Genomic DNA, 13,987 nt, shown 5'->3' on the forward strand with positions numbered 1-13,987 from the left:
AAAAAATAAGGAACGGGGGCCTTGACATCAAAAAAATACAGACTGTGTATTTTAGAGCAGAGTTTCCTGTAACCACCTCTCTCCGGTTCCTTTTCATTCATTTTCTCCATTCAGTCAGTGTGGACCCAGGCAGGTCAAAGGTTTAAGCTTTTCTGGAAAGATTTGTTTCCAACAAAATAAAAATTGGCTAATCTGCACATTTTGTTACCTTCACACCAGGCTGGGAAATACACGGTCAGAGCTCGGTGTTGGGGTTTTTTTTTCTCGTTTTAATGAAAGCAGCTGGCGCCCATGACATGCTCTGCAAAAAAAAAACCAACCCACATATATTTTGCAACGTGTTAAAAAGACTTACTGGGCTGCGGAGCGCGGTGTGCTCCTGTACCTGGAAATCAGGTGGCACCTTGTGATTATAAAGTGAGAGGGATGTTCCTCCACTGCTCATCGAGAAGGGTAAAACTGGGGTGTATGAGGGCAAAGGCGAGAGTTTTGCCTGGGGGTTCTGAGATTCTATATTTACTTTTATATGATATATATATATATATATATACTTAACATGGAATCAAAGAATCACAGAATGGTTTGAGTTGGAAGGGACCTCAAAGCCCATCCAGTTCCACCCCCTGCCATGGGCAGGGACACCTCCCACTGGATCAGGGGCTCCAAGCCCCATCCAACCTGGCCTGGAACATCTCTAGGGATGGGGCAGCCACCACTGCTCTGGGCAACCTGGGCCAGGGCCTCCCCACCCTCATAGGAGAACATTTCTTCAAATCTCATCTCAATCTCCCCTCTTGCAGCTCAAAACCATTCCCCCTGCACTCCCTGCACTCCCTGATCCAGAGCCCCTCCCCAGCTTTCCTGCAGCCCCTTTCAGTACTGGAAGCTGCTCTAAGGTCTCCCCGCAGCCTTCTCTTCTCCAGGCTGAACAACCCCAACTCTCTCAGCCTGTCCTCGTACGGGAGGTCCTCCAGCCCTCGGATCATCTCCGTGGCCTCCTCTGGACTGAATTTATACATTGATAATTTATGCAGTCGGGGCTGGAGGCACTGACCGGATGGCTGAGAGAGGCAGGTGGAGGAGCAGCTCACAGAGCGTGGAGAGAAGGGAAGGTAAAAAGGGAAAAGCTCAAATATTCAGGCAAAAAGCACTTTGTGGTTGGACTATTCCAGCCTTCACAGAGTCACTGGCCCTCCCAGGCTTTCCTGGTCAGGGCTGGCATCATCACCTGGATGTCACCCTCTGTCTGTGCTGCTGGGGACTCCTCTCATACCACCATCAGCAAACCCAGAAGGGCTGGGGAGTCACTTCCCACTGAAGATATTTTCCTGGAAGCCAGTTTTTAGCAAGGAGGAATGTGTTCAGCATCCCCGGAGGATGTGATGTCAGCTAATTGCTGCTCTTGTCCTCTCTGCCGCCTCTGTCCTGATGCACCGCTGTCGGGAAGAAGCCCATCAGCATGGCTGGAGCTGTCTCAGGGCTCGAATCTCCTCTTACTTGCCATGCTGTGGGGCCAAATGCTCCCATTCCCCACATGGATCTCCAACCCAAGTCCATGGTGTCGCCTGGAAAGGGTACAACAATACCTCCTGTAGGGATGGAGGAGGTGGACTGCTGGCAGAGGTCCTTATAGCTCAGGGCCACCTCAGCTGCAGGCTGGGGCTGCCCCATGGCACAAAACCGCAGTGTCTCTGCAGGCTTCTGAAATCAGCTGTGAGCAGAGCACACTGGAGACAAACTAGTGCCCATCACCATCCCAGCATCTTTCTGGACAATGCCGCAGACGGTCCTCTCTTGCCCAGATCATGATGCCAAATCACCTTCATATCGGCCCTGTAGGCTGGAACCCATCCAGGGTCCTGCTCTGATGCTGAGGGTTCATGGAGAGTTGTCTCCTCGTGATGGCCCCAGCAGAGGTGTTGGACGCCTCAGCAGGTCCTTCCTACCTCCAGATGCCAAGTGCTCGGAGATATGGGCCAGTCCCAGTGTTTTGCTCTAGAATTTGACTCCACTCTTGAACCCTGGGGCTGCTCGGAATCCTGGTGTAGATGCACCGAGTGGATGGTCCAGCAAGGAAGGGAGGGCAGAGGGGCTGGAGGGGGGGTCATACAGAGACCCATCCTCTGGCTGAAGCACATGCTGCTCTTTGGACTTGTGGGTCAGGAAGAAAACTCTTCCCAAGCCCTGTGGTGCAGATTGGGATTTTGGCACTGCCAATGGAAACAGGCACTTCTCTGCCGTGCCCACTGCAACGCCCTGCGCTCGGTGACATCCCAGGGCTGGAGCCACAAGCTGTCCTTTGGTTTCCTCCACGCTTGCTGCTTCAGTGGAAAAGGCAAGGTCCACTGTGCACAAATCCACCCGATTTTGAAGGATTTTTTCCATCGCTTTAAGAGGTCAGAGGTGCTGGAGCAGATGCCGCTGCACCAACAGCCCTGAGGAACTGCTCCATCTGTGCTTGCTTCACAACCATGTCCTGGGAGATGATGGTCCTCCCTAACACACTGAGAGGAGAACTTGGCAACCTGTTCCCACCACCGCTCTCGTTAGCCCTGCATAATTCCCGGGGTTCCTAGCACAAGGAGTGCCGTGGTGGTGGACAGCTGCTGCCAGCCTCTGCTCCCCAGCAGTGTCCTCCAGCCCCTGTGATCCTTGGATAACCATGTCCATGTCTGCTGGGGACCCAGAGGGCCATCTTTGTGGCAGTATTGCTGGAGAGCAACTCTCAAGCCTATAGTGGTTTTTCCACCTTTGCTGAGACCCTCCGCCACCAGCACCAGCTACTCTTGCTCATGGTCTGGGAACAGGGACAGTTTTAGTGCAACCACCACCCTTGGTTGCTCTTGCTGAGGAGACAAAATCCCTTTTCCTCACACAGCCTGTTAGCCAAGCCTTGAAATCCATTTTCTTCTTGCCAGCTCAAACCGTAACACCTTTTTCCTCTCTTGCTGTGTTTTTTTTTTCCAGCTGTCCAGATCCACATCCTGAAAGCGGAAAAAAATGCCGACTGGTGGAAGTTCACAGTCAACATCATCTCCGTCTACAAACAAGGCAGCAACCGGATACGGCGCGGAGACCAGACCCTGTGGATCCACTCCAAGGACATAGCATGCAAGTGCCCCAAAATCAAGCCCATGAAGAAATATTTGCTGCTGGGCAACAACGAGGACTCTCCCGACCAGAGCGGCATCATTGCGGACAAAACCAGCCTGGTGATACAGTGGCGGGATACGTGGGCTCGGCGGCTCAGGAAGTTCCAGCAGCGGGAGAAGAAGGGCAAGTGTAAGAAAGCCTAAAGGAGGAGAAGGCAACGGAGCGCGTGAGAGGGAGAGAGTGACTGTGCATGCTGCTTTGTGTAGAGCTGGGGCGGGCAGGGACCGGCGATGGGGACCGTGCGATGGGCGTCGCGCTGCCGGGGTGGGATGGGAGGGATGGCATTCGTGGCTGTGGGGCTGCCAGGTTTGCACCTCATATTTTGGGAGAAAACAAAACACGACACAACAAAATAAATCAGATGTGAATCTAAAAGAAGAGGGGTATGGGCATGGGCATGAGGCACCCACCGCCCCCCAGCTTCTTTCTGCCCATTGATTGAAGAAATCAGAGGCTCCAAACTGCCTCCAGCTGCTGACATCTGCTGCTTCCAAAGCACAGACCAGGAAGATCGGACCTGGGATCAACTCATCAACAGCAATGCTAGAAATTAACTCCCCATCCCCCAAAATACGTCTTCTCAGCTTAGGTTGAACAAGACTGTTATCACAGAGGAAACTAAACAGAGACTTTCACTGAGGGCAGATCTGAAGATCAACTGATGGGTGGTTTGAAGACTCTTTGGTACCTGATAGCCATAATGATCACCCCCTGTATGGTGTCTAGGAGCAGCCAAGGTCTCTAGCCATGGTGATGCTCTGATCCCGGTTTAGGCACAGCAAAGAGGAGACCACTTTAGTGGGTGACTTCCATCTGGGCTTAACTGAGGAAGTGACTCCTTGCTTCATCCGCACACCCTGAGAAGCTCTACCCCCACCACGCCAAAGGAGCGTAAGCCTGCAAGATGCCCTGGCTCCCTCCCAGCCACCCACAGTCGAGCTGACAACCAGAATCCCCAAGGAAACCCCCAGACTTTGCAAACAAATAAGTTGGAATCTAGTTCCCGTGGATGTCCTGTAAGTTCTTGCCTACTGAAGTCCTTGAGTCTCCACCGTGGCCACCTCTGAGACCTCTTCATGGAGTTGGTCCTCTCTGCTGCTGCCAGCAGGCTGATGAGCCCTCAGATGATACCAAATCCCTGCAGAAGACACCAAGGTCCTGTCTGGCCACTGGCTGCACTCAGCCAGCTCTCCTGAACCCACACCAGCTCTGCCTTTGCTCCCTCTGGGGCTGCAGCTCCCTGGCATCCCCCGCAAGGTGGCCAAACCCCCAGGAGGTGGGACAGCACATGCCAAGTGTCCATCCCCATGGCAGTGGGGGGCTCTAAGGTTTGGCCATGTCACAGCCGACACAGGGCAGAGACCTGCTTCAAGGGAAGGGATTAGATGAGCAAGGTGGGACCCACCTAGAGCTCCCCAACTTCTCCTGGGGCTGAAACCCAGCAAATCTAAATTTCCCAGTCTCGAATGCACTAAACAAGAGAGCAGCTGCCTCACCTCCGTCTCCCACCTCACGTCCACAGCCTGAAGCATCTTCCCCTGGGACAGCATGGGCAGGACTGGCTGCTGAGTTGTTTGTCACCCAGACTTTGTGTCCCCACGCCAGGCTGCTCCCCCGCCACACCGGCCGCAAGGAGCAGGGATGTCGGAACTCTCCTGATGGATGGAGACGGGCGAGAACGGGGGCAGAGAGGCAGGGAGGGCAGGCCGGGAACCTGGAGGAGAAACAAACATTAGTCGCTACGAAAAGCAAAACCTCCCTGATATTTTTCCTTTTAGGAAACTTGGAAACATCTCTTTTATGACATTTTTCCAGTGGTTTTGCCTTGTTTTATAGCAATCGACAATATTTATGTAATGACATAAACCACCATAAAGCGAGGCAGCCATGTAAATAGGTGTAAAGCAAAGGGCTCCCGGGGAAGTGCCGGCCAGCACCGGGGCTGCCGGAGACACCACCCGGAGAGAGCGAGTTCGGCTGAGCCTCCCCCTGCAACCGCGAGGCTCCTCCAACATCAGTTTGGGTATTAGGAGAGAAATATCACCCTGGGCATCAAGCAGCCCTGTACAGTCTGTGTCTTTACCCCTTCCCTCCAAGGTAGGCTGATCAGCTTGGTTTTTCCTTACTTCAGAGCTCAAGGAGAGCCAATAGTTTTGTGAACTTCAGCCCCCATGTTTTGAAGGATAAAATTTGACCCCAGGTGTCTAAAATGAGGCTTAAAGCCCCAAAGCAGGGCTTAGATGCTTTCTTGCCAGCATCAGTGATGCCAGGGACACCCCACACCAGCTGGAGACATCCTGCCCTTGGTCAGTCGAGATGCCCTTGAAGCACAGGAGATCTTCAAATGGCCTAAAACCAACCGGATCCAACTCAAAGCCAGTTCTTCACTTGGAGAACGGGATGGCAAGGCCAGGGAATGTGGGGATGTGGGAGCTGCCCACCAAGCACACCTGGACACCCAGCACTCACTACTATTTTCCAACCTTGGCCAATGCAGTCGTGCTCCCAGCACAGCCTTCATTTCCTGAGACCCACGCAGGGGCAAGACCCAGCCCCTTCCTTGATCCCACCGGCTCCAGAGGCTGCAGAAGTAACAGCACCCACTCTCTCCCACGTTTGGACTCCTCCCGGCACTGACACAGCCCAAGAAATCAGAAAGAAATGGAGTTTGCACAAGATGTGAAACAGCTCAGAGCCCACCACAGCCAGAGACCCACAGAAGCGAAGTCCCCATCCCTGTCCCACCAGGACCCTGCCCTTTGATCCCTGTTGGAGTGTGGTGCTTTTCAATCAGACTAAAAAAAATCCTCTCCACTCCATCCACGGTGCCCCTCGTGCGTCCCAGTAACCTCAACCTGCTGGAGCAGCTGATGTAACTGGTACAAGCCCTCCTTCACCGGGAAAGGCAGAGCAGCCCCATTTTTGGGGTGTCGGGGGATACAACCCTTCCCTGTAGCCACCCCAGCTCCAGGACATGTCCTGAGGGGACACCTCTGGCCCATCACCCAAAGGGGGATGAGATGTCCCCTCCGAAACACCAACCTCCGTGGCCAGGAGGGCAGAGCTCTTGGGATACCAACTAGCGAGGAACCCCATCGCCCGCCCGCAGCCCCGGGGACAGGACCAAGGTCGTCGGGGCACGGAGGGGACGGTGGGGAAGGGGCTGCGGTGCCTCCAGCGCCGCTTGGGAGAGCAGCTGCAATGCCAAAACAATCATCGCTCAACGGTAGCACCCGACAAGAAGTCGTTTCGTCTCGTTTCTGTTCGTTCCATCGTGTCCGTGCCCTCTCCCTGCACACCCGCCTCCTCGCCCCCCCACAAAACCTGTGTCCATTTGGGATTCGTTGTTTTTTTTTTTTGTTTCTTGATCATTTCTGTTAATATCTTGAACTGTAAATGTTGTTTAGTTACGCCCCTGGCACCCTGCTCTGGGCGATGTTTCTTTACAATGCATACTAATATATTATGGTTATTATATATGAATATATTTAATGACACGTGAAAAAGTTGTGGATTTTCTTATTGGTTTTCCAAGTTGTTCCTTTTTTTTTTTTTTGTTTTGGTTTGGTTTTTTTTCTGTTTTGTTTTGTTTTCTCCTCTTTGTTTGTTCGTTTGGTTAGATCGGCTGTAATTGAACCCGAAGGACTTTGTAACTGTTCAGCACCCACTCGGTAGAACTAAAGGCAGAAACCAGTTGAATAAACTCTTGTAAACTGTAAATATCGCCAAGGATCTCTGCTTCCTCAGCGATCCTGAGGGATGGGGACCTGGCCAGGGAGATAGTGGTGTCCCCTCCACCTCCTGTGGACTCTGCCACCGTCTCCTCGGTGCTGCTCAGCTATTTTTGACCATCGGCTCCAGCTGTGTCTCCCCCAGCACCCTCCTCACCTGTGGCCACAAGCTCTTGGGGACAGTGGGGCCATGGTGGGTGGGATGGGGGCTCCTCACCAGCACCTTCAGGCTCTGGAATTGCTCCAAGCTCTGGACCAGGGTACATCCTGCAAAGGTCCCCATCCTCCCTCTGCGGCCAGAGAGCTCTGCCCTGCAGTGGGACAGAGCCAGGGCACACCAAACCCTGCGGGACCCTGCGTGGAGAGGGTGGGGACAGGGGACAGACAGGTCTTTGGGTCAAGGGAGCTGCCAACCCCTCTTCGGACCCATTTTCAGCCCCATCCCCAGGCTGCCAGCGTTGTCCTCTTCTGCCCATCTGCTGCAGGGGGTGCAGGTCCCACCTCCCCCAGGGCACTGGGGACCAGGCAGGAGCTGGTGGCACAGACAGGCTGGGAGGATGGAGATGGGGGGAACTGAGGCAGGAAAACACTTTCAGAGAGAAAAAACACAGGCAAAAGGTCCTGCAAACTGCCGAGGGGTCAGTCCGCCTGACCCACACCCTTAGCATCGCCGGTGATTTATGAATCCCAAAACATCTTAGGGGTCAGAAAGCTCAGATCTTTATTGCAGGGACAAATGGGTCACAAGTGCCACCACCTCTGCTCCGGGGTTGTCACCTGTGGCTCCGCAGAGAAGCAAATGGGTTTCCCAGATCCCTCTGCTTCCGTGTCCTCCTGGCAGGCAGCCAGTTGTCCAAAGGAGACGCGGTGGCTCGGAAAAGAGAAGAGTGAGCCTATTCCCACTGCGGGATGGAGCAGAGGGTTTGGACTCAGCCTCATCCCGCCCGGGACGGCAGCCGTGCGCCGCATCCAGCTCAGCACCGAGAGGAACAACAGCCTGTGAAAATGCCTGGTGGCCTTTCAGGATCATCTTTATCCTTATGTAGGATCGAGGAACTCCTGATCGAGGAGATTTGTCCTAGATTTGGACACCTAGGTGCCTCTGACACACCAGACCTTAACCCCCTTGTATTTTTGATGGAAAAACAAGTGGAAGCAGCTGAACATCCTCTGAGAGTGAAATGGAGGAGACAGAGGGGAAGGCAAAGCCTGGGATGTCTCTCCAGACACATTCCAGGGGAACAGGGAAGAGCTTTGCTCGGGGAAGCCACCGCAGGTACGCAACTTGAGCAGCTTCCACGGGCAGCTGGAGACTCCTTTGCCCCGTGCCTGGCAATCGGGGCAGCATGGAGAGCGCTCCGGATCCGGCACACCAGGCTCTCCAAACCCACTCGCTCAGAGCTGGAATCCAGCAGTGCTGGGGTTTTAACCTTCTTTTTCCTTCAGCGGTGCAGCGAGACAGCAAAGCTTTCCCCAACGCAGTAGAATGCTGCCAAATCCACTTCTTTTTAATAAAACTCCTCACCCATGCGAAATATTAAATGTTACCTAAAGGGCAACTCGGAGAAGCCCTTTGTCAGAGATCTGAGCAGAGCAAAGCCTTGTGTTTCTACCTTCCCCAGGCAGAAAAAATGTGTTTGAGGACCCAGGGGGTGAGGAGATAGCGTTTGAAAGCCTCTGCTAGAGCGAGGACCCCAAATCACGTTGATCAGGGCAAATTGTGCATCCATCCTGCGCATCCTGGGAATTCAAACAAAACCTTCTTTCCCTCCATAAAGGGCAGCTTTAATGAGAAACCCGAGCTTGTAGTCTCATCTCAATAAATCGCGTGTTCTTCTCCTGCTGCCACTGAAGCTCCGCGGGGCTGAGCCGGGAGCGAATCTCACTGCAGAGCTCAGGAATGAGCTGCTGTTGGGAAACGGCTCCAGGAGCGCTTCCAGCACCGGCCCCTTCGCACACAACCTGCAGGAACACACAAGGTTTGAACTCGGCTCCAAAGCCGCCCGTTATTCGTCTCCAGCTGGAGCAGCCTCACTTACAGCTCCGTTTCTAATCGGAGATCAAGCCATAAACTAATCAGAAACCTGTTGTGTCCTCTTGAAACCCACGAGAACGTAAAACTCCCTCTTTTTCCCCCTCCCCTCCTTCAGAGGCTGGAAGACAAAGCGTCTCTCCAAGCAAACAAGCAAGCAGGCACAATCTGGGTGGGACTTGTAAAGACTTCAAGGATTTTCTCCAGCAGAGAACACTGAGATGTGTGGAAAACTGTTCCATCCCCACCACGGGCATCATTTTGTGCCCTTCACCGGCAGAACTCGGTACCTAGTGACCCACCAGAGCCCAAGCCTGGATTTTCCCCCTTCGGTGAACACAGATGAGGACACTGAAGCCAACAAAACAGAATCTGCCTTGCACCAAGCCTTCACATCCCTCCAGAGAAGCTGGTTTCTCCTCCAGCTCCAACCCTCGGTGCCAGGCATCAGAAGATGGGTCGGGCACTGGCACAGAACCATGTTTGAAGCCCATCACCCACACCATGAGACACAACTGCATCTACAGGGCTTTTCCTCCACCAAGCTCCTCTCTCTCCACCCACACAATGCCATTCCCAGGAGGACGCGGACAGGGCAACACTGCTCTTCAGCCAAGGTCAGCTGAGAGCCGTGACAGGAGACTCCACCACCACAGGAGAGGACCAGTCCAGGGCTGGCAAGTCATACGGCTTCACCAGGAAATGATAAATGTGAAGCTTGACAGGAACCACTTTTTTCCTTCTCCAAACCACCTTTTAGGAAATGGAAGCATTGGAGAAATCATTCATACACAACACAAGATGGCAGGAAACACTAAAACCCCAGGCAGATAAATTGTATATAAATGGATCAGCATTTATTTAATATTTATTGCTTGCTCTATCAATGCTGAACTCAAACTGGCACGTAGAATGACATAATGATTTTCTTGGTCAGGATCAAGCATTCCGTATTAGTTTCCAAGTCAGTAAACCTTCCTCTCGGTTTGAACAGCATGTGAGAAGTTACAAAAGAAAGACGCAGATCCCAATCACTGAGATGAGTACAGGAACGCCCACACATCTCTTGTGGTCAGTCTGGTGGAGCACGTGGAGAGCATAGAGATCACGTGGAGAGCATGTGGAGAGCTCATGGAGAGCATACGAAGAGCACACCTTCCTCCTGAGCGCCTGCTGGGCAAAGCTTTCCACTCTGATCCTCCTGGTTTGAGACCACTGCTGTTTACATTTCTATGCATGGAGATCTACACGGAGAACTCTTCCCCAAGGACCCAGGGCTGGCTGACTCTCCAGCACCTCCATGAGTTCCCAGCAGTCCCGTGCCTCCTTTGCTGGGCGCCATGTGTACTTGCTCCCCATCCTGCAAGCTTCCAGATGCAGTAATTCCCCCAAACAGCTATTCCTTGCAAAATGTAAGCACTTTCATTCCGGAAGAAGGTATCAGAAAGCAGAGGAGTGTCATGGCTGTTCCACCAAACCACACCTTTATTTAAGATTTCAAAGCCCTGGGACAGTTGACCGCTGGGCAGGAGTGGTGGGGGCTGGACAGGCAGCACCCCGACAGCAGCGCGTGCTCCGATGCAGATGCACGGAGCAATGCAGCCACTGCCCAGGCAGCCGCAGCCTCCCGAGTGCCAAACAAAGGTGGGAAGGAGTCCTGTCCAAGTTCGAACACTCCACATCAGGCAGCGCTCTTCAGCTGCGCACTGACAGCAGAGCAGATGTCTGTCGGACACAGCTTCATTCTCGTGCTGTGGGGTTTATTTAAAACACAGAGGTTCTTTGCACCAAGCCGGCTCCTCTCCAGGAGCTCCATGCCCAGCAGCAGCACCGACAGGACCCGGATCCACATTAATGCTTCGGCCAGACAGCGACCACGGCAATGGCAATCAGCAGCAACACAATCACCACTAGCATTCCTGGAAAAGATGAAGGATGTTAAGGTTGCTGTCTTCAGCTTTTACAGTTGAACTTTTGCAATTAAATTATTCCTGCGTCCCGCTCCTCCTCCCAGCTGAGACTGATTTCCCCCTGCACCCCAGAGGCTCCCCAGATCCCTGCGTGGTGATGCCCTCAGCAGTGCATGGACTCAGAGCCCACGTTGGCAGGGCAGTTCTGTCTGTTTATGGAATCATAGAGGTTGGAAAAGACCTCTAAGTTCATCCAGTCCAGCTGTCAGCCCAACCCCACAGTGCCTGCTAAACCATGTCCCCAGGCACCACAGCCACGCGTTCTTTGAACCCCTCCAGGGCTGGAGACTCCCCCACTGCCCTGGGCAGCCTCTGCCGGGGCTTCACCACTCTGTCAGTAAAGACATTTTTTCCTACTATCCAATCTAACCCTCCCCTGGCACAACCTGAAGCCATTTCCTCGTGTCCTATCGCTTGTTGCTTAAGAGAAGAGACCAACACCTGCCTCGCTCCAACCTCCTTTCTGGGACCTGCAGAGAATGATGAGGTCTCCTCTCTGTCTTGTCTTCTCCAGACTAAACAATCCCAGGGCCCTCAGCTGCTCCTCAGAAGACCTCCCGAGACCCTCTTCCTCACCCTTCATATTAATGTTGTTTTAACAATGCCTGCAAGGTATCTTCCAACTTAAACCTTTAACATCTGCTTTGTAAAGATTCAGGGATCTGTTTAACTCATTGCAAGGCCAGTTGAGCTGGTCTAGAATCCCTCCATCCCACCCCACTGGGGCAAAGGATTATTCAGAAGGAAATCCAAATTGCATCAGGAAATTATTTCCAATATAAACTACTTCTGCTTTCAGACAAAACAATATACAGAGCAAAAGCGGGGCTTTCCAGTATGCACCTCCACTGGGAAAAGGAAGATCAAGTGGCATTAAAGAATCTAATGGTGCTCTGCCCCACCGTCAAGCACGCGGCTCCACGCGCTCCATCCTGCCCCAAACCACACTGATTGCTACACTGAGGTGAAGCATAGAATGGTTTGGGTGGGAAGGGACCTCAAAGCCCATTCAGTTTCACACCCCGCCATGGGCAGGGACACCTCCCACTGGATCAGGGGCTCCAAGCCCCATCCAACCTGGCCTTGATCCCCTCCAGGGATGGGGCAGCCACCACTGCTCTGGGCAACCTGGGCCAGGGCCTCCCCACCCTCACAGCAAAACATTTCTCCCTCAGATCTCATCTCAATCTCCCCTCTGTCAGGAGCGGAGACTAACACAATCCTACAGATGTTTATGCCTGTTTTTCAGGTCGGGCACGCTGTGCTGCTCTGCAGCAGGATGGCATCAAAAACCGAAGAGTTATGGATATTTTTGAAGCCGGATGCAGAAAATCAGCAAAGCAGAGTTTCCCTCTCACCTAAACAACCGCAATAAGGAGAAACAGCTGTCAGACTCCTACTAGAAAAAAAACTAATTAACCTTTGTTTCCCCTTTCTTAGGGAGAACTCTCCCCTTTCTCTTCTCTTTCTTAGGGAGGAAGAAACGTTTTGGTGAAAACAGACCGGATCCCTGCAGCCACTCCATCCCCTCCACACGCAGACCCAAGACATGAGATCCCCAGGGTGTGGGCACGGCCATCTCGCACCTCGGCAGCCTCTGGGGTCAAACGAGCTTTTAACCAGCAGACTTTGGGGCTGGTCGAGCATCTGCTCGCGCTATCCCTGTCAGAGCTGTGGGAATACGTTAGGGCTCCAAGAGTGGAAAAAATGTCCCTTCATTTGCTCCGCTCGCAGATGACTGTTACTCAACGACTTACAATATTTACAAGTCCAGCTCATGGCAATTAAAAAAGGATGTATTAAAATAAACTCCTCTTTCCAAGCTGGAAAGGGATATTAGACAGCGCTTTTTGTAAATAGTGTCATGTTTTCTGTGCAGAAACTGTTTCTCTGCCAGGGCTCCAGGATCTTTTTCCAAGGAAATGAGAGTTGCCACCAACCATATTTTTTTCTCTTATGCTCAGCTGAAAACATTTGTTATCTGAAGCGACGTGGGGCTGCGCTGCACTGCCCTGGCTCGAGCAGAATGCGATACCGAGCCTTTCTGCTCCTCGCAGGAACAGCTGACAGCAGGCAGAGTCGGCAGCAGCTCCGTGCGCTCCATCAGGAATGCTTACAGCATCCGTTAGGGCAGGGAGACTTGGGGGTGGTTTTCTTCAAGCACATTACACTTCAGAATAAACCTGGATGAAAGTGCTTATTAATCACATTAAACGGAATAAAGCAGTAGAAATGTGTCAGTGTGCTCCTGCTGCTCTCTTTTAACCACCAGGAAGGGCTTGGGTTTGGCTTCGATGCCAGAAGCCATCAGGGCAGTGCTGCATCACACTGGATTCCAGCTCACAGCCACTGTGGTTGCCCCCATCCCTGGCAGGTGCGGGCAGAACGATCCAGGCTGGGGAACCCCCATCCCTCACCAGCATCAGCCCCCTCGCAGGTGAAGTCCTACAGGAAGCATCCCCGAGGATGCTCCCACCACTGGGCGCCACAGCACTTCGCCTAGCTCCAAACCCTCGTCCCGGGTCAGTGGCCATCCAAACACGTATTGACAGGCTGAGAGAGTTGGGGTTGTTCAGCCTGGAGAAGAGAAGGCTATAAGGAGACCGTTTAGTGACCTTCCAGTACCTGAAGGGGACTATAAGAAAGCTGGGGAGGGACTTTTTATAAAGTCATGGAGTGATAGGATGCGGGGGAATGGCTTTAAAATGGAGAGGGGCAGATTTAGACTAGACATAAGGAGGAATTTCTTCACAATGAGGGTGCTGAGACCCTGGCTCAGGTTGCCCAGCGAAGTTGTGGGTGCCCTCTTCCTGGAGGTGTTCAAGGCCAGGCTGGATGGGACCTTTAGCAGCCTGATCCAGTGGGAGGTGTCCCTGCCCATGGCAGCGTGGTTGGAATTAAGATGATCTTTAAGGTCCCTTCCAACTCAAACCATTCTGTGATTCTATATTTGGCCCAGCTGGGTCCTGGACTGTACACAAGCTACTCGATCGGACCCACCAGAAGAGCTGAGTGAGGGGTAGTGTTTGGTTCTCAGCTCAACACTCAACACCACCCAGCAACACAAATCAATTAATACAACAGGAACACAGTCTCTGTTT

At 52.9% G+C, this 13,987-nt stretch overlaps 2 protein-coding genes across 4 annotated transcripts in view; one reads left to right on the top strand and one right to left on the bottom strand.

Annotated features, from left to right (window-relative positions):
• The window catches only part of NTN1 (netrin 1), a 115,607-nt gene extending 112,294 nt beyond the window's left edge, over nt 1-3,313 (top strand). Inside the window, exon 6 of the mRNA XM_009562609.2 lies at nt 2,968-3,313. Within this exon, the coding sequence (XP_009560904.2) occupies nt 2,968-3,296 (329 nt within the window). The 3' untranslated portion in view covers nt 3,297-3,313. The remainder of the gene's footprint in view (nt 1-2,967) is intronic.
• Nucleotides 3,314-4,157: 844 nt separating this feature from the next.
• The window catches only part of STX8 (syntaxin 8), a 122,494-nt gene continuing 112,664 nt past the window's right edge, over nt 4,158-13,987 (bottom strand). The window contains exons 8-9 of one of the 3 annotated variants that reach the window (XR_008452905.1): nt 4,650-4,867; nt 4,158-4,291 (exon numbers count right to left, since the gene is read on the bottom strand). Coding sequence is in view for 2 of the 3 variants with exons in the window: in XM_054083564.1 (XP_053939539.1) it covers nt 10,598-10,835 (238 nt within the window). In the remaining variant the exon portion in view is untranslated. Of the gene's footprint in view, nt 4,292-4,649; nt 4,868-9,766; nt 10,836-13,987 lie in introns of those variants that run through there. The other 2 variants (XM_054083564.1, XM_054083565.1) reach the window with 2 other exon arrangements.

The sequence above is a fragment of the Cuculus canorus genome, chromosome 18 (genome assembly GCF_017976375.1).
Source record: "Cuculus canorus isolate bCucCan1 chromosome 18, bCucCan1.pri, whole genome shotgun sequence".
NCBI classification, from domain to species: Eukaryota; Metazoa; Chordata; class Aves; order Cuculiformes; family Cuculidae; genus Cuculus; species Cuculus canorus.